The 25,569-nt window shown below is 41.7% G+C and overlaps 1 protein-coding gene across 9 annotated transcripts in view; it reads right to left on the reverse strand.

The window, feature by feature from the left end:
• DENND2B (DENN domain containing 2B) overlaps positions 1 to 25,569 on the reverse strand; it is a 236,710-nt gene that overhangs the window by 104,035 nt on the left and 107,106 nt on the right. For 8 of the 9 annotated variants that reach the window (XM_061610355.1, XM_061610353.1, XM_061610359.1 and 5 more), the window contains one exon: positions 1,453 to 2,673. The exons of the other annotated variant lie outside the window; for it this stretch is intronic. In XM_061610355.1, coding sequence (XP_061466339.1) covers positions 1,453 to 2,673 — 1,221 coding nt within the window. The remainder of the gene's footprint in view (positions 1 to 1,452; positions 2,674 to 25,569) is intronic. 9 annotated transcript variants of the gene reach the window in all.

The following is a 25,569-nucleotide window of genomic DNA, read 5'->3' on the forward strand; positions in this document are numbered from 1 at the left end:
TTATTTATTTTTTTGCCTTGGATTTGTGTCACATACACACATCTCCTCTAAGACTTCTGGATACTGGCTGCTTTAAACATTATTGTTTTTGCTCCCCAAGAGCACCCTTGCTTGTTGCTCTGCGATGTGATGGAAGACATAATCAGAGTGGTGTGCACTCTGTGAATCTGTGCAAGCACAGAAGTTGTTAATGGGTTCACAATTCAGCATCCTGAGAATCTCAGATCACCTTTTAAAAAATTAAAAAGTAAGCCTCTGATCCTTATGGCTGTGAAAATAGTCTATATCTCAGAAGCCAGATGTAGGATTGCCAGTGGTCTAAAAGATAGTGGTTTACTACTATGCATAGCTCATTGCTCAATGAACAAAACTATGGTAAAGAGTATGGATATTTAATATTTGGACGAGGGTCCATCTGCATCCTAGTGTGGGATGCAAGGAAGCACTCTTGAGAGGGTTTGTTAGATGGCTGCTGGAGGTACTGCAGTTAGAGTCTGAGCCTCTGTAGGGTTAGTATCCTACATACAGTTGGTTTTCTTCATAAGAAGTTGGATGTCCATCCTTTTGGGAAGCTAGAGGACATCTCTAAAATTTGATTACAATAAGCATAAGCAGAATAAATTGTACAAAATATGCACATCCACTTTTGTTATTTGTGTGATTTTTACAGATTACAGAATGTGGGTTACATGACTGCAGAATATATATATTTTTGGCTGGTTTTTCTAGTGCAGAGTAAATGCAGCCTGGAAATAATGCCAGGAGAATTGGTATCCCGTCTGTTCTTGAAAAAGATACATATAGGCCAGGGTCACTCAGCATGAATTGATGCCAGTATGGCAAACCTGCCAGAGACAAGCGCCAATGGCTGTTTAGGAAAACTGTGTATAATGCTGACAATGTGAACTTAATTTTAACGGCTCACATTATATTCTGCAGCACAAATAATTTGTAGAGCAGAGCAATGGACCTGGAAAGACACAGGTTCAAATCCACACAGCCATGAAGCTCATTGAAGGCCTTGGACCTCACCCACTTCATGGGATTACTGGGAAAAAAAATAAAAGCAGTAAAGCACATTCTACAATGTAGACTCACAATTGCTATAAAAAGTAATAACAAAGATGCTCCTTATTTAAGAATTCCCCAATTCCACAGAATGTATACTACAATTCTCATTTATCTTTTTTTGTCATAGTGTTTGTTGGTAAAATAAAAGTTCCTCTGGCAAGCTTTGTCAGTTAGAAGACTTTTTGGTCCTTTGTCCCTCTACACATGACAAAACCTTGGTTAGCAGGATACATAAGGCATTGATTCTACAGCACAAAAGCGGTGGCCTAATTAAGCTTTCGTTCTTATCTGAAGAGTATGACCTTAAAAGGAGATGCATCTTGTTATGCAGAAATTACTCCACAATAGTTAAGAATATATGACAAAACTTTCCATCTTTACCTATCTGGGGATTTTCTGTGGAAGCGTGACTCTTTTTTCTGTCTCCGGGTGACAGAGGGTGCAGGAGTTGACGGAAGAGGGGGAGGAACAACAGCCAGAGGTGAAGGAGGTAGGCCATTGCTTGGGTTACTTTTATGATTCTTGTCAGCTTCGTACTCAAAGGTGCGTCTGGGTTTGGGCACAGGGTTTACAGCTGTGTTCACCAAGCTCTCAGGAAGCAGGTTAGGACCAACAGGACTAATCGTAGCATTGAGTCCTTGTGGTATTTTACTAGTTTTCTCAGTCTCAGTGGGTATCACTGGATTATTCCTACAGGTAACATTCCCTGCTTTGCTATTATTTGTGCTTTCAATCAAACCCTCCACAGTACCCAAAGTCACAGACTTTTTTCTTCCTCTGTCAACACTGTAGCAGCTACTTGGCAATTGAGGAAGACCTCTGCCTGGTTGTTCTTTTAATGCCTGTTCAATCTTCTGTATTCTGTTTAGCACAGCAGAACTCTCTTTCCTCACATTCCCCTTGAAGAAAGCATTTGACGACTCATTCCTGCTTGGCCTCTTTTCAAACCTGTGGCAGGAATCTCTGTCCACAAACTCCTCCTCCTCCGTTTCTGGGTAGGAGCATTCAGAAAATGTTCTGCTCATCCTCCGGAACCCTTTGTAGTCAAAAGTCTTCTCACTGCAGGGAGAAGGCAACATACTAGGGCAGGTTTCACTCCCCGACCTATCCCCAACATCCCTCTTGTCCAAGCATACACTCATCCTAGGAGAAGGCTCTTTCCGGCACTCCCATTCTGATATCTTCTGCCTGATATCGAGTGCTTGGGAATGAACGCTGACCCTGCTGAGGGACAGATTCCGCAGGTTCACTGCAGTGCCCAAGGAGAGAGTGCTCCGGGCAAGCTGACGACTGCCTACAGCTTCTCCATCTTGAGCCTCCTTTGGGGCCTCCTTTTGATCTTCGGTCTGGAAAAGAGAGAGCCTTTTATCCAAGCAGCCAATGCTGACAGCTTTGAGGAGGTGATTTGGAGATTCAGTGTCTGAGGGAGAAGTGGAGGTGCTTCTCAAGGAAACTCCCCAGTTAGTCCGATCCTTGAGGAGGACCCTGGAGCTGGAAACTTTGGTGAAACTGCTGGAGTGGCAGGAGTCCTCACTGTCACTGAGAGGATAAGCTGGGCTTCTTGGTTGGTACAGAAGAGGCGGTGGGGAGACTGACTGACACCTGGAAGTGAGAAGAAAAATACTAATCAGCTACCTGACTACCTGGACATTATTTACTCAACACTTTTGTTTTCTAAATGGGCCAAACCATTTCTGAAAATGCACGTCTGTACTAGCCTTTTATTTTTTTCCCCTTTAATGCATGGTACCCAGGCAGGGCTGGCAAAGACATTTTTGCTGCCTGAAGTAAAGGAGATGATGGTGCCCCCCATCTATGTACAGAAGCCAACCAGACTGGCAGTTGAATATTACTTCAAGACTGGTGATGGGACTGTGTCTTCCACTACTCCTGGAGGCTAGCAGGCCAGCCTAGGAGGTACAAGACAAATTGTCTAGTTGACTGGTGGTCCACTTTTAGGTTTTACTCCTTCCTATATACATAGACTGGGGAGAACCCATTTCCTTATGCATACATACAGTACTTTGTGTACTATCAAGACCAGTTGTTACATTCTTTGCTGTGGCATAGTTGGATGGTTGGAAGATGCCAGTAGCCATTTTGTAGAGTTGAGTCATAGAGGACTCTGATGGACAACAACTTAACATGTATTTAATGCCTTTGAGTGTTCAGTCCACTTCACACCCATTATCTCAGTAATCCTGTAAGGCATAGCAGTATTATCTCCGTACTGCAAATGTGAGATAGTACCTTGCCTCAGATCACTGAGTGAGTTCATAGATGAGACAAGAGTCAAACATTCCATTCTGCCCATTGAACAGCAAGACAATTCTATTCAAGTCATATTTGCAACAATATTTACAATCAGAGATGGTGTATCTTTTTTGCCTTTTCACGTTTAACACAAATATTTGAAAATCTTATTCACCATTTTGCTCCCTGCTTACCTCACCAAATGCAAAAGTATTTCCCAAGTCATCATCACTTCATATGTGTGGCAAAAGAATTAAAAGCCAAAATCTATGTTGTAAAAACACATGCCTTTATCCAAATGTTGCTACTTTATGATGTTTTAGTTTGAAGGCAGGGGAACCTGTGGTTATCCAGAAGTTGCTGGATTCCAACTCCCATCATTCCTGATCTTGGCCATGCTGGCTGGTGCTGATGGGAGTTGGAGTCCAACAGCATCTGGATAGGCATAATTACCCATGCCTGTTTTAGGCTGATCCTAATAAAATTATCTACAGTAACTTTTGGGTTTTTTATGGACTAAAATATAATATGGCTGCCTGAAATATTATGTCGTTTGCTATTCTGTCATGTTTAAGCTGGTCCTAATAAGAATATTGCCCTACTCATACTTAGGGACTATATCCAGTAGGTTTCCAGAATACGTGGGAAAAGATAAAGACAATAATTCACCTGCTTTTTGGGGGTGGGGTGGGGGAGAAGGTGGCTGTATACTATAGCCAGCATGAATTTTGCACATTCCGCCATGTTAAATTGAAAATAAACCACATGCCATTCTGCTGCATCCCATAAGCTCATTTCAAAACAAAATCTTCCAAGCTTGTAGTCCTGAACTCAGAAATACTTGCTTAACAACCCTCTAAATTTTCATGGTGATATACAAAACACCCAGAGAGAATCCAGAGTTCAAAGTCTAAAACAAGAGTAAAATAACCCAGAACCCTGTGGGACCTTTTCTGTCAATGGTATCATCATTTGTTGAAATTAATTTTAAAAATCAGCCATGTTCACAGAGTACATGCAATCCTATTATTGACCTTGCCCCATATTCTGACTGTCATCTTCTGCAGTTAAAGTTTAAGACATGCATTGCTGGTTTTTAATTAATTTAAGAAAATTAACATTAGAATCTATGATAGCACAGGCATGCTCAGTAAGAACCAACTGTCAGTGTTCTAAAAGCCAGACTAATAGCTGTTTGGCTTGGCTGATCAGGGGCCACACCCACGCCAGACATTTTTTCCATTTAAACAGTCATGGCTTGCCCCAGAGAATCCTGGGAAGTGTAGTTTGTGAAGGCTGTTGAGAGTTGTTAGAAGACATCCTATTTCCCTGACAGAGCTCCAGTGGCCAGACTGGTTTAACCAGTTACCCCCTCATCCCAGATAATTCTGGGGATTGTAGCTGGGGGGAGGGAAGCTGTCTCCTAGCAACTCTCAGCACCCTTCACAAACTACAATTCCCAGGATTCTTTGGGGGAAGCTATGACTGTTTAAAATGGAATAAATGCCTGGTGTGGATGTGGCCAGGGACAGCTTTGGTTTAAATTTGGGTAGGAGACTACATGTGTCTGCTGTAGAATAAAAAGGTGGGAGGAACCCCCCCCCAAATAATGATACTGTTAACAATGTTTTCCTTTTGGAAAGGAAAGGAGCTTTCTCTCTGCCCAGTGCCCACCCACCCAATCACCTCCCCTCCCCCTCCCCACCACCTTCTTCCATACCCCTACCCTTCCTCCCTCTAAAACAATAAAGTCCTAAAATCCCAACATTACTCACTGAATTGCAGCCACTACTTTAAATGTGTTTTGTATTTTTATTTTTTTCATTTATTATTACATTTATATACCACCTTTCCTCCACGGAGCTTAAAGCAGCATATAAACATGGTCCTCTCCCCTCCTGATTTTATCCTCACAACCCTGTGAGGTAGGTTAGGCTGAGAGACAGTGACTGGTCCAAGGTCACCTAGTGAGCAACAGCAAGGATTAAAATCAAGGACCCACAGTTGTTTCTATTTACCAAAAGACACTAGTTCTGTTTATCATCATTATCATCTTTGAAGTCACTGGTAAGGAAAAGCACGTATAAGCTCATTCAAAATCAGCAAGATCCTATTAACAAAGTAGGCGGATTCCAGACCTTACCATCACATGTGGCTCATTAAAATCAGTTGAAGTGTTGTATGCTATGAGAATTCAAACACCTAACCAGCCTCAAAACAAATGAATAAAAGTGTAAAAAGCATCTGAATTAAGGAGGAGGTAAAAGATTAGATTAAACAAAAGTCTGGATACCATTAGAATGAAAATGTTGTATGTTAGCTTACTGAACTGCTATAAAAATGAAATAAAATTATATGATATTGGAAAACTGCACCAACAAATACATCACCAGTCAAAATTCAACTAATATTTTCATGCTAGGCTGTTTCTGTTTGAAGTGGCAATACTATCTCAGTTAAATGTTCTGCTTCAAATAATACCAATTAAACTAGAATCAGAACAACAAAGAAGAAAATAGAATGCTTCTTATAAGTTGTTACATGTCTGAGCAAGCCAGCTCCTCTTCCTCCCCTCCCATCTGCAGTGTCTTCCCCCACCCCACCAATTGTCACCCTTGTTAATGGGGAAAGTGCCAGACAGCAGTGGGATAACAAGCAGCATAAAAGAATTGTGCTCCTCTTCCTCCTTCAGGCACCTCTCTCATACGAAAATGGGGAGATTACAGGGCCCTCTTGGTTAGCCTCTCATTTCCTGCAGGTATTGGAGCACTACTCACTCAAACGCCTTGTCCTGTGGTTCCACAGAGTGTGAGATAGTTACACTCTACGCCCTTCTCCCGATATCCCTCTCAGTGGCTTTTGGGATAACACAGGGTTGCCTGGTAAGAGAAGCACTGAGGGGGACACAGCAGTGGCCCTTTTGTGCTTCTTTAGCCTAATCAGTGCTGGCAGCTCTGAAAGGCATGTAAGAGAGTCACACTGCACTCCCTGTGGCACAAGGGCCATGGTGCGGTAGGAAGGGAGCAACACCTGGGACGGAAAGAGAGCCCAGGGTGCTCTACTGGTATTCCCCTCTGAGCAATCTTTCAAGGGCCACATGCAAGTGGTGCCAGAGGCAAAAGTATGGAAACAAGAGACATAAACATGAACATGTTTTTAACATATTGATTCTGTCTTTTGGATTAATTGCTGCAATTCACTCTGTGGTATAAAGGGACCGCAAACCAGAGGATATGATCCTATCTAAATTCAACATACTTAGCCCCTCTCACTTGCTGTGTAACACTTCTCATTTGAGATTGCAACATATTTGAACCAACAGTCACTAAATGAGTGAAGACATGTCACGGATGGCTGGAAGTGGCAATGGGGGAGAACAGCAAAACAAATTTTAATCTATTTCAATATTGTCGCTAAAGTAGATGCCCACATTTCAACACTGAATCATCTGATTATGTGTTCACAACACCTTTTCTGCAAACACTGATGACAGAGAACAGCTCAACCTTAAAAATGTTTACCTTTGCTCTGTCAAAGAACTTTGAAACAATAGACTAATGACACACACAAGGAAGTGGTTTCCCCTTTTTAACCCTGTTCTGTTATGCAAAGTTGTATAGTTTGAGAAAAGTTGATCCATTAAAAGACCACACTGCCTATTTCATACAGCATAAGCCTGGCATAGGGTTATCATGAAATTGTATTGCTTCACTTACCCCTATGCTGTGACTCATGGGAAAAATATTTCCAGCTTGGCCTTTAACTTTTTGTTAACTTTCACTCTTTTTTTAACACAAAGTCCAAAACAGTATTTTCTACATTGCTTTATTGACAAATTAATAATTGTCCCATACAATTCTCTTTCATTCCCAGGATGAGAAAAAATCCTTTTCACAAATGCTACAATGCTTTACAAAACAAAACTGATGCCATTATTAGGAAGAAAATTGTTAATGTGGGGAAATAATATTCCGTTTATATACAACCCCCATCAATAAAAGCAGGAGCCCAATTGCTTTAAAACACCTGAAACAGGCAAAGCAAAAGACTTGCTTAAAAAAAACACTTTGCAAGAACCGTGTGGGATTCAAATGTGTAGAGATGAATGCAGATGGAGGAGGGGGAGGATGCAGGGAATGTACTGGGGGGGAATTCTTCAAATGTCAAGAATGTACAGCAGGATGATGTGTCTTACTCTGCTCACCAGCTGGGAAGACAGAAAGAGCACAGCAATTCATGTTTCCTATTTCCAAACAAAGAGGGTACAGACAGAGAGGCATCCACACTCAGCTATTACCCAGTCAATGCTATGGGGTTGATGTTTGTTACCAAGCCCTTATAAGTAGCCATGAGTTTTCTTTCTTGGAAAGTGGGGTGAGAAAATATTAAAGATAAGTGAATAAAACTAGTTGTATTAAGATGCTTCAGGTGTCTGTCTGTTGCAATGCTAGGTCATAAGCAGCCTAGAGAACTAATAGGGTGGGTAGCAGGAGACACAAGCATCAGACAGCAGGTGATCAAGCACTCATACGAGCAAGAGGTAGGCGGACTAAGCTGGCAGACAAAATGAATGCTAACTGTTGACCTATCAAAGCCCAAGCGAGATCTGGCCAGGAGAAGTCACCCTGGAGCCTGGAAGAACATCATAGTCCTAAGAACTTTTCACTTTGTAAACCCAACAGACTTAGAAGTGCCATCCACCCACACATTCCTGGTTCTAGACCAGCCTTCCACAACCTGGTACCCTCTAGATGTTTGTAGTACAACTCCCATCATCCCTGACTATTAGGCATACTGCCTGGGGATGGCAGGAGTTACAGTCCAAGATGTGGAGGGCACCAAATCAATGAAGACTGTTCTAAACAAAGTAGCTCCTTGACACTAGTCTACCTGGCCCCTTCAGATGTGAGGTGCTGGATATGAGATGTTGCTGAGGATGATGTAGTTTTAACTAGGCTTGCCAGATCAGAAGTATCCCAAACCCTGAGATTTCAGGGGCGGGCCCTAGTGATGTCACAGGGTATGCCTTAGTGATGTCATAGGAGGAGGGCCCCAGTGATGTCATTAAGCATCAACCACAGTTGCTTGGAGCATACCACTTAAAAAATTCTCATTGGAAATTAAGATAGAAATCTTAGCTAAATAAAGGTATTTCCAGGTCCAGCTGAAGTGATAGGATCATTCCTTCTCACCTGCTTAGAGAACCTGGGTAAGTAACATTTAATCTAGCATGTTTGCTAATAGTAAGAAGGGTTTACGTGCCCTCAGGCCAGGCCAGTCACCAGAAGGCCCTTGTAGGAAGAAAGCCTAGTGTTGTGGAGATGCTACATGGGAGCACTCAGGAGTAAAGATGGATATCCCTGAAGGCTGCAATTCTAAACACACTTACTAAGGGACTAAGCCCATGGAATTCAACAGGACTTACTTCTGAGTAGATACTGTTAGGATATGCTGTTGGTAAAGCTTGACTAAGGATCCTCTGCAACGATATCCATATAAAAGCAGGGTTGGCAAACCCCTGCCTGGAGTGCCCTGCCTGCCTTTTAACATGGCTGCTCCAAACTTCTTTACAGACTTGACCTTTCACTGCAAAGAGAGGTTTGAGAAATGACTAAGAGTTAAGATTCTCTACTCTTTCCTGCCTATTCTGTGGCCTGCTATAGACTCACTTTGACAGCCAACCCAATTCCAGTGAGTAATAATTGACAGAGAAAACACACAAGGTTTGGTCTACTTTCACAGGCAGTAGATTGGAAACATCAGCAGTTGAAGCCACACTTCCCAGTATGTGAATTCTCTTTCATCACTACAGTATTGGGCAAGAAACAAATCATCATGCAAACAACAAGGTGCATCATCAGTGGGTTTAAAGGGGTTGAGCTGACTACGTGGAACCACAGTTGTTGCTTCTATTGATGTAAGCGAAGAAGGTCAGTTGTAACTGAAATGCAAATAGAAAAAGAAAAAGAAAAGACAGTGATGATTTCCTAAATGCAATACCATACCAACCACAACAACATTCCTATGAGTAAGACAGAAAACTCAGCATCCCACAACCAGTCAGGGTTCCTAACCAAAACTAAAAAATCCTGTCAGCCAGTTAGTCAAGGTCACAGAAATCCCCATGCAGCACAACCTGACCCGGGGGCTACAGTTAATGCAGAATGCTGCAGCACGACTGCTGACTTCACTTACTGGCTAAAAACCGGAAAGGGCACGGATTAGAGCAGCTGGTACTAGCAGAAGTTGCAGGGGGGGGTGACATTTTAGTTTATATCTTTTGAACCAGACCACCTAGAAACTTAATTTTCTAAGCTAAGATTCTGGAGATTAAGGTGACTCACCTGGAGACCCAGAGAGGACCCCCAAAACCGGAGTCTCTGGAGAAAAACCAGAGACCTGACAACCCTTGTTTTAACAAAACATAATGTGTAATGGCAGGCCTGCACAGCATCTCTTCCATGCATGTGTGATCCAGCAGAGACCTTAGCTCGAAGTTGGGAGATGCCTGTATAGTAGTCTACCATTTTCTTTGACAGATGTTGCCCTGAATACCTGGCGTCCAACAGTCCCTCTGAATTGTCTTCCCAATGCTATAATAGGAACAAGACTGATGTAGTTCCCCCAGTATACAGTAGCTTCTGCAATATGGCTAAAGGCTGTCAAAGAGAACTCCATTAGCACAAAACAGGTACTAGCATGAAAAAATATATATGGAAACAATAAAGTGTGCTAATAATTTTAAGTATAAGCACTAGCAGAAATGCTTAACTGTTCAACCTGCCAAGCGTCTTAAAATACAGAGGATTTTGCCTTCTACAAGAAAAGAAAAGAAAAATAATCATTTAAGAGAACTAAAAATAGAACATGTTGTAGTAGGTTTGGAGCAACAAGCCGAGGACTAAAAGCTGACCTCAACTATGGGCTCCCAGGAGAACCTAGCGCAATAGCAGGAAGAGAAGAAACCTTTAAAACCCAAAATATGTGTCCCATAGAACACATTTTTAAACAAAATAGCAACAGACCAGAAATGGCATCAACAATATATTTCAAGTAGAGCTTCCATTCCAGTATTGCAAATCAGTTTGGAGTACTACAAGCATGGTGGGCCAATTACACCTGACAATTGCACAGTTGTCAGAAGTCAGGAGTAGCCATAGCAAGTTATGCTCACATATCACACAGAAGTAGATGTAAGCTGAAGGGCATTTTCTTTCTGCACTTTTACTGCAGTTCTTGAACCTGGACTCTGATTTTTATTATTATTATTGTTGTTTATTTCTACCCCACCTTTTGGCCAAAAGGCCCTCAAGGCGGCTTACAAAAAATAAACACAAATATAAAAATACATCAATAAAAAACAATACAATTTACAAAAAGCAGCAGTTACAACATCCAATAAAAATACATTAACAAATCACAAAGCAAAAATTCACTCCTCTCTCTTCTTGGCCTTCTAAAAAGATGGGAGGCAAATGCTCATCTCCAAATTGGCAGAGACACATACAAAAGCAAGGAAAGTTTTCTGCCCCCGAGGCCTTGGATCCGCCACTGCTCCCTTGGGAGGTCAGGTTTGTGATCCTGCATCACCTCCACAGCCCGGATGAAGTCATCTTTGGGGTTGTCTTGGACGCCAAGCACCACACCTGAGTTGCCAACGTGAGCCACGTACATCTTTGAGTCCTGGATTATCACCACACTAGCAGTTGTCCCGGACGTGCTTGGTAGGTGTGTCATGGTCTTTGGCCACTCGGGCAGTTTGTTCCACATGGCCTGGTGGCAAGCGAGGAAGCCCTTGCGGAGGGCGGCGCAGACGGCGGCCGGCTCGTGGGAGCAGAAGCATTTCTGCTTCTTGATGAATGCCCAGAGGTTCTCCTGGGCGAAATAAGCTGCCTCTCACCCGCCGTGCCCATCGCACATGGCGAAGAAGGCCACCGAGCGCCCATGCCGGCACTAGCCCTGGGGGCTAGCTGAGGCTTATCTGTTTCACTGTAGGTGAGAGGTGCAATTCCCTATTTTTGCATGTTAACAACAGAAGCTGAGAGCCGAATCAAGGGTCACTTACTCTTTTTTTCCTGCTTTGGTGTAATTTATTAACTGATTTGAGTTTTGGTCAATATTGTCAAACCTCATGTTTATGAGAACATGACAAATATCATGGACTGTAAAGAACCCAGCTGTTTAACCCACATTGAAGAGATGTGAAGCAGATACACAATCTGCCGCCAATCAATACTTGTTAATGCAGCAAAGCCAATGTGTCTATTTTATAACGGAAAACTGCCTGCCATCAAGACCTGCTTTCCATTTGGTGCAGGAGGGAAGCTATATAAGTTCAGGATTGGATTGGATGAGGCTTGCAGATTCCCCTCGTCTTACACTACAGTAACTTTTGTGTACTAAATTCACTGAGTGTGAAGATGCAGGTTTTTGCATTTATATGATCTCGCTCCCTGAAATTATATATATCCAGTTGTAATTTCTGCCGCAGTTCTTGGAACTGCACTGCTGTGCTTCTAAAACATCTGGTTAAACATGACTTTGGTAGTATTTATCAAATTACTTCCTTTCAACGTTTAAAGGAAGAAAACAGATATTAATGATTAAAGGGGAATGCCACCTTCAGGCCTGGTGCTAATGGGCAGCCAGGTCAGGCACTGGCCAAGGGCCTCTGGGGTGGGAGGGTGGAGCTCCTGCTCCGCAATCCCTGCCAGCGTTCTCCCAGACAACATCACCCCTGTACACACACACAGCCAGCATGCCCTTAAATATGCCCGGTCACACCACCTCTTGCATCACCACATCAGAATGCTGCGCACACGTGCCTACCCTCACCCAAGATGTGTTGTAGCACAACTCCCATCATCCCTCACTATTAGCCATACTGCCTGGGTATGACCGGAGTTATAGTCCCAAACACGTGGAGGGCATCTTTGGTGATGGCAGGCATGCACACTGATGTGGCAATGCAAGAGGTGGCACGACCGGGTGTATTTAAGCGCACATGCTGGGGGGCAGTGTCCCGCTGTGATCTGGTGCTGGCCCCTGGCCATGTTTTTAAAAAAGAGAACCTTGCCATTGTATCTGACATTTCTTTTCAGAAGGGCTCTATGGAAATGTTCTGGTAAAGCTGAAAATAACTTTCAGGAATATTGAGATGACTTACAACTTGAACAGAGCAGGAACAACAACTGTAAAGCAAATGCTGCTTTATACATTCAAATGCAAAGTTAACACAAAGATTATTGAGGTGACCACTTTTCCTAACTCCGTGATAAGCTGGAACAAGACATTGCAGGAGCCATGTGTCTCCCATCAAAGCAGCAATACTACATCTCTTCCACTTCCTCCTCCATAATGTCTAATTAATCCAAAAATGCATGATGTGATGTCACCATGCTCAAAGTTTTCCGATCCAAAATTCATTGGATTGACTGCTAAACCTCTTAGCATGGTGACGTTATCCATCTACTGCTTATTACAAAAAAAGAAGCAATTTACAACAGAAAATCAATATGCTAAAACATACATTAAAAGAAAATATATCCACAAATGTCAAACTACTGAGCAGTACAATTCAGAAATAAAAATCAGGAAGTGACCTGACATAAAAGAGGCATTTTCAACAAGTTACATCATACGTATACTTTTTGAATCAATATTTTTATTTATTTATTTATTTATTTGAGTGTATTTATATGCCGCCTTTCCACAGTGAGCTGTGCCCAAAGCGGCTTACAACAAACATTCAAAATATCAAAATACAAAACATTGAGGCAGGGGAAAGAAGTCAGTTTAGAAAGCAACCAATGCATTCAAAAAGGACAAAAACAATTTAGCAAACATTCAGTATTACGAGAGAAATAATCCAGACTTTAAAACATAAGTACAAAGCAAACAGAAAGCTAACAGGCAATAGAGCTTCAGGTACTCATCTTGCTGCACTTGAAGGAGCCTCAGCAGCCTGTTTTGAATACAGTTCAGAGTGGAAGGGTCCTCTCACCAGCTAGATGACTTACAATTGGCTGCCTTTTATCTCCTCCAGAAGAGACCAACAGCAGCAACAGGGAAATGCTGAGGAGGGCCGTGATGACAAGCCCTCTTTCCCAGCCGCCTGGAAATTCCAACTGCTGGTGCAGATTTTATTACTCTAGTTCTTCATGTCCATTCTGCCGCTGCCTCTGTGTCCTCCAGCTCCTTTCTCCCTCCATTCTTCTCCACCACCATCCCATAGTTGGCTCCATGCTGTTGTCACCACAGGGGCATCTCTTAGCTCCGGGTTCGCTCCTCGGCGGTGGCGGCTTCCCCTCCGGCTCCTGCTCCTGCTCCACCTTCACCTCCTCTGGCCACGGCGGCAGCCGCTTGGGCGGGCCCAGTGTGGGCCTCGAGGGCCTTGCAGAACTGCTCGAGGCTGACAGCGTGCTCCCCATGGCCCAAGCGGGCCTCCACTCAGCACACCAGGGCAGCGTGGTGCCAGGAGAGGAGCAGAATTTCTTCAATAGACGTTTGGAGGTCTGGGAGAATAAGAAATGGGGCTTCTGGCTTCAGTGGTAGCCACATGATTCTCGTAATACCTAATTCCAGCCTAAGCCAATGTAGTTATCTTTGCCAAGTTTCGGGAATACCTAAGGAAACAACTGGGTGCTCATTTTGCTGGTAGGGACACAATATGTTTTCTACCCTCATTTTTTAATAAAAATAAATCCAGACAACCTTCAAACAAATAGAAAGAGAGCAAGGGCTGGCTCCTATTGTTGTAATTGGGAATGTGAAAGTTGACAGCTTTGGTGAAGAAGATGAGGGCAGCTAGAGACAACTGTCAACTTTCATCATCAACATTCACAGTTACAGCTAATTCTCCAGGAAAGGTTCCTCCGTGATATGAGTTAAGCTAGGGTAGACCAGTTTGTGAGGGAAAACTTGCCACATAAAATAATGAACAATGCAATAACTATTTCCTGTGTCTGCCTCCTCATGTTTCCTTCTGTGCAGAATGTAACCAGACTATCCTCACAAATTTGTGTTTGCTTCTGGAAAGAAAGTGGTTAAGAAATCTAGGGGTGGTGGACTTGTGGCAATAGCCAAACAGGCTTGTCTTCAATCATCTGCCACCTCCCTTTCCCCCCTCCCCCAAGCCAGTCAGTGTCTTGGAAGCCAGTGAGTTCAGATCAGAGGCAGTTATGACACAGCACTGGCAAGATTGTTTTCTTAAGCATAACTCAGAAAGGGAGAAGTATAGAGCAATTACTCAGTCTCTTTTTAAAATTGCAGATCATGACTTTTGTCAGTACATGAACCTTCTAGAAAAAGAGGCAAGCTTGCTTAAAATACATCTGTATAGTTCTTCTATATGAAACAGACATATGGTCTTACTATGGTGTATTTGAAGGGGAAAATATTTGGGCTTCAAACCTGCTCTGAAAACCTACCTAACCCTCATATCTCAGACCTCATATCTCTACCTCATATCTCTGACCTTTGTTTCTGGCTGTCATTATATATGTTCCTTGTCCATAACACCATCACGAAAGCATAGGCTGCAATCCTCCATATTGTTGATTGGAACTAAGATCTATCAAACCTTCTCCCAACCCTGTTTGCTGGATTACAGGTATGGGTTCTTATTTTGATATCCACTGAAATGAACAGACGTAAATCAAATGGGTGAAGGACATATCTCAGAAATAGTTAAACACGACTGAGAGGCACATAGAGCCCCTCTATTTATTGTGGGGGTTTTCTGTTACATGTTATTGACACAATAATAGTACAATAGCGTTGGATTTATTCTATTTTATTAGTTCTGCGATGCTTTCCCAATGTAACTACATTGATGCTATCCAGAGAGGCTATAGCACAACAAAAGCAGGACAATCAGAACATTTGTTGTATGAAAAGTTACGGGATTTCAGCAGGACTATAGGATGTTAAACTGATTGGAAGTGAAGCAGTATGCCCACCCAAAAACCTTTGCAGGCACAAATTGTATTGAAAGTGGGGTTGTGTATCACCACCCTAAATAGTATCATAAACACAAATCATCAAAAACCAAAAGGATATCTGGAGAAGCCCAGAGAGTGATCGTCCAGGCTTGCTTGTTACAGTGAACAAGTATTCCTCTATGAGCAAAGTTGTGTACAGGGCAGTGGCAGGCATGAGTGGGCCCTCGGGTACCAACACTCCCCCATGCAGCTGGCATGGGTTTAAATAATCCCAACTGCCCTACCTCCCGTGTTGTCACATCATGTGTTGTCAGTGTCAGCACTAGTGCGCTGCATGCCCATGCCTGCAACGCACTGATGTGGCACCGTGGGAGATAGGGTGGCCAGTTCAATTTAAGCCCACACCAGCTGCATGGGGGTGTTTTCTGGGAGGATGGAGCTCCTGCTCCATGATCCATGCCAGTGTTGGGGTTCGTGGGGCATGATTTGTGGCCTGGGGTAAGGGATTGATGCCCCCACCGCCATTTATAGATTTAGGCTGGGGCCCTTCTGAGCTGCAGAGGCCTTTGGCCCCTTGCCCGACCTGGCTGCCTGCTGGCGCTGTGCCTGGTTGTGTACACTTTAAGTTGTTTTTGCTTTTAAATGAATGTGATGCTTATTAATGGGCACAGAAATACACAAAACATAAAAACAGAAGCCACTCTGCTCTAGAAAGGAATTTGTCATGTGTTCTACCTTCTGCAGAAGATCACACTAAGGACTGGACAGGTTCTGCCAGTTCAGAAATGTAGGGGCTACGCAGAGGACTGATTTGCTGCACTTCTGACAATATGAAGCATCCGCCCCAGCAAACAGTTTTTCCATTTAAAAATAATATTTTTAAAAAATTAATTATGTATCATATAATTGCTTAAATGTATAATTGCTCAAATAATGTTTGTATAATTGTACAAAAATTATTTATATAATAATACAAGCAGCATATTAAACCAGGCCTGGAGAACCTGTGGCCTTCTGGATGATGTTGCACTCCAGCTTCCAACAGCCTCTGCCCACATGTATGGTCAGGGATTATGATAGCTGGAATCCAAGCAAACAAAAAGGTGGGCAACCCACCTGAAGCTTTGGCAAGGAGCAAACCAGTAAGGCTATCTCCATTTCTTGTGGAGGCAGGTAGATGTATCATTTAAATAACAAAGGCAAAGTCAGGTTCACCCAAGAGAGCAAGAAGGAAGCTGTGGCCCTCCAGATGCTGGATTACAGTTCCCACCCACCCTGCCCATTGGCCATTCCCCATCACTACCACTGGCAGGGGAGAGTGCTAGCAACTGATTTTGTATATGCCTGCATGCATCCTTCTGTAACATTCCAGCTCATGGTCACCAACATTGTATCCGCAGGCACACATGCACCCACGGAGGCCTTCTCTGGTGCCCACAAAGTACTGAAGCACAGTTAACCCTCCCCTTCCTAGCTGCACTTGCCCCCCAAAATCACCAGTTCCCAGCTGTAGTAAGGCTTGGAAAAGAGCTTTCTATTGGCCCAACAGAATGCTTTTTCAAGCCTAATTGTTGTCCAGGGGATGATCTTCCTGGACATTGTAGCTGGGGAGGGAAGGTTAACTCTTGCCTCCCAATGCTGCTCCTACTGGTTGTGAAAAAAGTGAAAATATGTTTTTCAAGCCTAATTGCTAGAGGAGAGTGAGTGCGCCTGCATGTGTGCAGTAGCCATACTTATGTGCATGTGATGCCCATGACAGTTTCTTTATTTTGCAAATGTGCCCGTGGCCCAAAAAGGTTGGAGGCCCCTGTTCTAGCTAAATGTTAGGTTAAGTGTGAATGTCTTACAAAAGATAAGACAAAATAGGAACTTCCAGACAATTGGCATACCGCCTACTTTCAGCACATATCTTTAAAAGCAACTATTTTGTTCAACTACATAGCCAGTTTTTGAATTATCAAGATGTTTGTTAAATTGACTAACAGGCAAAAAAAAACCTTACAGTTTAAGAATGTACCTATAGCCAACAGATATTTCTATCAAACTTTAAAAAGCAGGGAAATTGGGCAGCAATAGTGAATACACCAGGGGAGCAGGAGACCTGACCTCCTGTCTGAGATATTGTACTGCCCTACAAATTTGTCAAAATGCAAACACAATTTGGGTTGGTCTTTCACAGTCCAATCCACTTCCTGTGTAGCTTGGAAGAATTTGGTAACATGTGCCTCCGAGCATATGGTGAGTGCTGGCAACATATGCAATCAGCTCAGCTAACAGAAACAAGACGTGATGTCCTTTTGTTTTAGCAGGGAGGAAACAACAATATTAAGACAGTTGATACAGTTCAGATAGTCACTTTAAATATGCTTGATTTACTTTGCAATTTTAGTGAAGCTTCCTATAGTAAATCATTTTCTTTTGTTTCTGTTTCTGTGAATATGTGAAGTGAATATGTGAATACAGCAACACTTTGCATAATTTACACTAAAAAACTCCAAAAACAATTGTGGAATAATGGCACTGGCTATTCTGCAGAATAGTCTCCAGTAGACATGAGGAGTGTCTCAGTTTGCACAAGGTAAACCAAGGAGAGATGAAATATACTCTAGCAAATTTCTAGGTGTAGTTTATGTTTTTAATTGACCATGCACACCTTTCCTTAAGTGGAGTGGTTTAAGCATAGCGGGCTGAAAACATGCATCTTGGGCAGGCCAAGTGCATGGTGTAGTGGTTAAGGTGTTGGACTATGACCTGGGAGACCAGGGTTCAAATCCCCACACAGCCATGAAGCTCACTGGGTGACCGTGGGCCAGTCTCAGCCTTAAAGGAAGGCAATGGCCTCTGAATACTGCTTACCATAAAAACCCTATTCATAGGGTCTCCATAAGTCGGAATCAACTTGAAGGCAGTCTATTTCCATTTCAGATTAATTGCTTAAGTACCAAGATTGTACTCAGTCTAATTTTACATCAAACTGCAGTTTCAGATTCAACTGTTAATGAAAACAAAATAGAAATAGAACATAACCTCCAGTTTGAAACACAAAGGGGTGTCTTCACTATCATATGACACTAACCAATAAAAAGGCTTTGAAATTAATAAAAATAAACACAGATTTCTAGGATGAGATATATATAATTTTCTAGGTTGAATTCTCTGTAGAAATAGTAGTAACACAGGAAAGAAGCAAAGGAAGAAGAACACCAACAAGCATACAAAAATGTAATTCTCCATCTTTGGAGATGCAGTCCTGATTGCAGGTGTTGCCACCTCTCACCATATGCTCAGAGGCACGTGTTACCAAATTCTTCCAAGCCACACAGAAAGTGGATTGGACTGTGAAAAACTAACCCAAATTGTGTTTGCATGTTTACAAATTTGTAGGGCAGTACAATATCTCAGAGAGGAAGTCAGATCTCCTGCTCCCCTGGTGAATTCACTATAGCCCCCCAATTTCCCTGCTTTTTAAAGGTTGATAGAAATATCTGTTGGCTATAGGTACATTCTTAAACTGCAAGGGTTTTTTTTGCCTATTAGTGAATTTCTCTGCTTTTTAGTCCAGGAGGTAAGAAATGGGATCCTGTGCAAGTTTGCTGAGAATGGATTGGTCATTTGCATGCTTATTGTGTTCAGTGGGATTTACTCCCCTGTAATCATACTTAGGATAGGTGAACCTGACCATGGGGGAGGAGAGAAGGGGAGGGGGGCTGGAATGGGCTGGGGAGGAGGAAGAAGGAAGGGTGGAGAGGAAGGAGGAAGAAGGAAGGAGGAGGGGAGAAGGGAGAGAGGAGGGGAGGGGGAGAGGAAGGGAAAGGCATTTCTGATCATTTGAACGCTTAAACTCCCATGCAATCATTCCTGGGATAACAAACTTACCACAGGAGAGGAGAAGGGGGAGGGAGGGAGAAGGATGGAATAGGGAGAGAGGAGAGAAAGGAGGGGGAAGAGAAAGGCTGGTTTGATCATTTGCATGCTTACTGAGTTCAGTGGGATTTAATCCTGTACAATCATGCTTAGGATATATGAAACTGACCTGCGGGATGAGCAGGTAGGGGGGAGGAGGGGCGAGGGGAGGGAAAAGGAGAAGCCGTAGGAGTATGGAGGAAGGGAGAGGGAGTGGAGGAGATTGAGTGGTTAGGCACTGGGCAGAGGGAAAGCCCCTTTCCTTTCCAAAAGGAAAACGTTGTTAACAGTAACACAATTTTTCACTGTTTCCCCTACCTTTTTATTCTACAGCACACACCTGTAGTCTGTCACCCAGATTTAAACCAAAGCTGTCCCTAGCCACATCCACACCAGACATTTATTCCACTTTAAACAGTCATGACTTCCCCCAAAGAATAATGAGTAGTTTGTGAAGAGTGCCAAATGTTGTTAGGAGATGCCTGATTCCTCTCACATAATTACAAACTCCAGAAGAGGAGCTGACTGTTAAACTCCTTTGGCCACTGAAGCTCTGACAGGGAATAGGACGTCTCCTAGCAACTCTCAGCACCTTTTACAAACTGCACTTCCCAGGATTCTTTGGGGGAAGCCATGACTTTTTAAAGTGGAAAAAATTAACCAAGCAGCTGTGAGTCTGGCTTTTAGAACACTGACAGTTGGTTTTTACTGAGCATGCCCAGCCTTATAATTGAATTCAATGTAAAATTTCTTAAATTAATTAAAACTCAGCCACGCATTTTTTAAACTGCAGAAGATGAAGGTCAGAGTATGGGGCAAGATCATTAATAGGATTACAGGTACTCTATGAACATGGCTGATTTTTAATTAATTTCAACAAATTATGAGACCACTGACAGAAAAAAGTCCAACAGGGTCTGGATTTTTTTTCTCTTGTTTTACACTCTAGATTCTGACTGAGTGTTTTGTGTATCACCATAGAGTGTTAGAGGCTTGTTAAACAAGCTTTTCTGAGTTCAGGACGATAAGTTTTGTAAGATTTTGTTTTGAAATGATTTCATGGGAAGCAGCAGAATGGCATGGGGTTTAATCCATGCAGGCTATAGTATACAAAAAAATTAACTTCTTTTGTCACTCATCCCAAAATATGACAAGCACGCATTTTTCTATTAATGTTATATCACAATGTCTGGCCAACAACCTACAAGTCCTAGTTATATTTCTAGCAGAAGACTGTGGTTATTATTGGGGTGATGAGGAGGGAGGGGCAGGTAGCAACAGAATGCTATTTTGACTCCAACATCAGTTCTCAGTTCTGCATTTGGATGCTTTGCATTGTATTGATGAAATATTTTGCTTTTGCTTTTACTGTTTTTCAGGAAGCTATATATACAGGCACTATAACATATGGGCATGGTGAAATAAAAATATGAAAGATTGATCTCTTGACATATGCACCTAATCCAAGAGCAAAAATGGATTTTCTTAGTGAGCATGCTGTTCAAGATTATAGCAGAACTATTGAGCTCCTGGACATCTGACAAAACATATATCACATTTTAAATTTGTCAAAACTGAAGTAATAATCTCCTTCCCTCCTTCCTGAGCTGTCCACTTATCTATTGCAGTTGTAACAACAAAATACCGCTTTCCAGAAATCATTGTCTCCTCGCTTTGTAGTTTCATACCCAATTTAAACAATATACACAGAAATTAAGAACCAGACACAACATTTGAGATATTGTAGCTGTCTGTCCAGAGTTATTCTCTCCTAATTAGAACCTTATGTTAGAACACATGTCTACCACTGATGTTCCCAAGGCAATGCAATCAAGTACCAATCCTGTTGAGGTGACCATGATCCATGATGAGCAAAAGCAAAGGAGAAGCAGCACTGAATAATGAAATAAACCTCAAAGTGGTAGTCAGAAATAACAACTTACTGATATACATTTCAAAATACAGATTTTGAATTTAACACATTTCAAATCCAATATTTTAGGGAACAAAGAATTTCCATGTGCCCTCATCTAGCACAGCAGCCCTATTAGACTAATAGGTAAACTTGAAAACTGCCAGTTTTCATGAATATGGTTACACCTGACCAACTCAAAAGCCTGGTTTACTAATAAACTATGGTTTATTAAACCATGCCTTAGAGTTGTATGTGAACATTGCCCAGCAGCTTAACTTTGGTGTGTTTATTGCCAACAGACCATAATGTGATACCATGGTTTGCTGTTGGCTTATAAACTTTGGTGTTTTAAGTATGGCTTGGTGTTATGTGCGAAGAACATAGCACTCTTCCTTAACAGATGTTTGACCATTCTGTCACAGAAGCTCACCAAACTACAAAGGCATGAGGCAAGAGCAGTGGGAAAACAAACCTAACTTTGGAGAAACAAGTCTTGATTTGCTTGACCATGTATGGGACACATGATTAACTCATGGTTTGTTAAACAAAGGAAAAAAAGAAAGAAAAATATAAAGCAAGAACAGTGAACTGCTGATATCTTCCATCCTCCTCCTATCAGCATACATAAATGTATCTTATGAAAGATTTTAATTTCAAGCCACTTTGGGAGTTAAAATTGGTTGCAAACAGGGATATAATTATAATTATGGTTCTGTCATACAGTCCTCATCATGTCATGCAGGACAAAATGCTGACCAAAGGCTACTAACTATTTGGGTTTCCACACCATACATTTAAAACACATCCAGAACACATTTAAAACACATGACTTCCCCCACAGAATCATGGGAATTGTAGTTCATTCAGGGTCCTGGGAAGTTGTAGTTCTATATGGGGGAAACCACAGTTCCAGGATTCTTTAGGGTAAGTCATGTGCTTTGAATGTGTGTTAGATGTGATTTAAATGTATGGTGTGGATCTCTCCTAAATCTTACCCAAAGATACTGGAGCAGATGTTGCAACAAGTTTAAATCATTACCTTTATGGATTTGATGAAATCTCACTAATTTATAATAAAGGCACAATGTTTTGTGGAAAATCTGGATTTACAGGGTAGTGGTAGCATTATTTGGATACACTGGTTCACACAAAAGCAAAACACACAGTTCTATCCTGTACTCCACAGCTTCTATGAAAGTATTGTCCCCACAGTTATTTTCTGTACTATGCAGATCCTCACAGGAGGTTTGAGAGAAACAATGCAACTATTCCAGATAAAGATATCTCCGAAGAAGATCTAAGAATTAATGGAACCAATGTCCTTCTTTTAAACAGATGGAAGGCAAGAAAAACAAATTCTTTAAAAGGACATCAGGCTTTGTGCCATCAACATTGATTCTGTTTTGTAGTGTTATTCCAAACATGATCTCATTTAATTTGAAGGCCAAAACTGAAGTGTTTAGAGAGGAAGAAATATAAATACTGCTGGCTCTTTGCATTTCAAAAGGGACTTTTCAAAGGAGCTTCAAATTTGCACTTTCTGAAACAATATGAGAACCTAAACACAGCCATCCTTTGAAATTCACACTTATCTGAATTTTGTGATGCAGTTCACCAGCCAAGCAATATTTACAAAAAATATTTATTATTGTTTTTTTATTAAATTTATATCCCACCCCCTCCCAGTAGGAGCTCAGGGGAGCAAACAAAAATACTCTAAAACATCATAAAAACAGACTTTAAAATATATTAAAACAAGACATTTTTAAAAACATGTTAAAACACAAACAAAACAAACATGCATATATTAGGGGAAAGTGTGTACAAAATGAATATATTGGTGAAAATAACACACAAAAATGCATTATATTAGGATACATTGTTTGCAGAAATGTGTACATTAGCCAAAACTGCATACAAAAATGTATTTATTAGGAGAAATTTGTCCTAAAATGCTGAAGAATTTTCATGAGGGAAAAAAATTGCAAATTGCTGCAGAAATGTGGAGTACCAAATTTAAGATTGGAAAAATGAGAAACTGAGAGAACTGAAACAGACAGATCATTCCATCCCTGCCCTGCACTAGTTGCTCACATAGGCCACATTCACACCGTACTTTTATTCCACTATTATTCCACTTTGAACAGTCATGGTGGCTTCCCCCAAAGAATCCTGGGAAGGATAGTTTGTGCAAGGTGCTGACAGTTGTTAGGAGGCCCTTATTCCCCTCATAGAGTTACAATTCCTAGAGTTCTCTGAGAAGAGAAACTGACTATTAAATCACTGTGGAAATTGTAGCTCTGTGAGGAAATAAGGGCTTCACTGGCATCAGGGGAAGTTCTCAAGCGTACCATTGTGCCCACAGGCACAATGCTGGCAACTCCAGGACTAGAACAATGCACTGCAGGTAGGACTGCCTTTGAAGACTACTTGGAAATTTCACTTGGTCTGGAACTCTACTGCAAGACTGTTGATTGAGGCTAGGTGAATGGAACATATTTAAAACAGCTGTACTGGCTACTGGTCCATCTCCAAGCCCAATTCAAAAGACTGGTTTCACTCTATATAGCTTGGAATTCTGAGATCAACTTTGAATGCCCTTTCCTGGATGCCCTTACCTTTTCTAGTGAAGTCAATGGTGACCAGGGGAAAGGACTTTCTTAGTGGCATTGTCCCACTTTTTTCTTTTAATCTACATTTAATTTTTAATGTTTTAATTATATTGTATTTTTATGTTTTACATTTTTCTTTATTGTGAGTCACCCTGAGAGCTCAAATTTGAGATGAAGGTCAGGAATCAGGATATTACATGTATGTGTGTATATTACAAGCACACTTGCATGCTTTTGATTTTGCTTCTGCCTGAGCTTATTATACTCAAGACTTTACAAAGTTGGTCCTTTCCCCCAACAAATCCCACAGCTGCCTTGCCCTACCTATTATATCTGCCTCAACTACTGAAATGTTTCCTCTGGCATCAGACCTTGACTTTACATTTTTTAAGTGTATACCTAAGATTTTTTTTCAAGTGTACATTTCAAAATGTAAAACATGGATTTGGCAAACAGATATACATGTACTCATCAGAGATCCAGGGTTGTCTGTGGCTCCTGATCATGCCTATTATTTGGTGGTACTGAATAATGTGTTTTCATAATAAGATGACAATGATGTACCCTTTTTAAAGCCATCACCATACTGCAGGCACTTCCTCAACCAAACCAAATACCAGCTTAGTATTTGTCATAATTATAGCCCCCTTTAGAAGTAACCGTGCACTTCTTCCAAGAATGCAGGGAGGGGCCATTTACAGTGACCTCACCCCAATATCCCTTTTCCTGACAACTCCACCAACAGACCTTCATGCATTGGATGGAAGGTCTGAAGGGGGAACCTATGCACATTTGGCTAAATACATGTAGACATTTCTACTTGATCGGGAACCCCAATCATGCAGGATTCCTGATTGTGTGTTGAAGCCAATGCACAAAGATATGGGGTTAAATCTGTTGTGGATAGGGAACTTAAGTTGAGGTCAGTGTACAAAGGCTGACTCCTCCCATGCATGCACTTTTGGAACATATGGAGGGTGTCTTCTGAAGAGGCCTTATATGTTAGGATTTCACTCATCTGCTGCCCCTTTCATGGGTGCCTTGAAATACATCACAACATTGTGTGATTTTTCACCCACTGTCTTGTGTTTGCTTTTCTTATTAAAGGATAAGGAACAGTTTTGGTGAATGCTTTCATGTGATATGACATTTACTGAATTCCTAAAGCATTAATATTAATATTACATTTCTTGCTACAGACACTCTATGTCTGGCTCCTATTTACTCTTGCACAGGGCATTAGCAGACACCAAGCCAACTTTGGCTGAGGTTCACTGTTATAACCACCAGTAACTACAGATGGGCATATGTCACAAAGTTTGGGTGTCTGGCCCTATTTGCCAGTTTCTATCTCAATTTTTGCTAATTGTGGGCTGGAGTCATTCTCCAACAGCAAGTTTTTCCTATCCAACATCAGCGTATAAATATTTCTGTCATGGCCATAGGACAATATTTTGTTAACCCCTCAGATAAACAAATCTAGGGGGAACATCGAGTTACTTGCTAGCAAAGAACAGTGGATATGTACAAAATTTCATTCGTGGCAGAGGCAGACACTTCTCATGAAGAAAAAACAGTTATACTGGCAAGACAGCAAGCTTCTGCAAGAAAATTAGAAGCCCCATTACGGTTATTGTCAAAACATAAAGATACTGCTACTTGCAAACCAGAATTAGACTGTTTGCTGTATTCATTTCAAATCCTGCATGAAATTAGTAACAAGATTTCTCAGGGTGAGTGTTTTGTAATAGTTTATTTCTTTTCAAAATGTGTTTAGAACAAATCCCTCCAAGCATTAAATGAAAATTAATTTGTGGGCTTCTCCTTTTGATTTAAGGGTTATTAAAAGGGAAGGACTCTTTCCAATGACTCA

This window comes from Rhineura floridana, chromosome 2 (genome assembly GCF_030035675.1).
Source record: "Rhineura floridana isolate rRhiFlo1 chromosome 2, rRhiFlo1.hap2, whole genome shotgun sequence".
Lineage (NCBI taxonomy): Eukaryota > Metazoa > Chordata > Lepidosauria > Squamata > Rhineuridae > Rhineura > Rhineura floridana.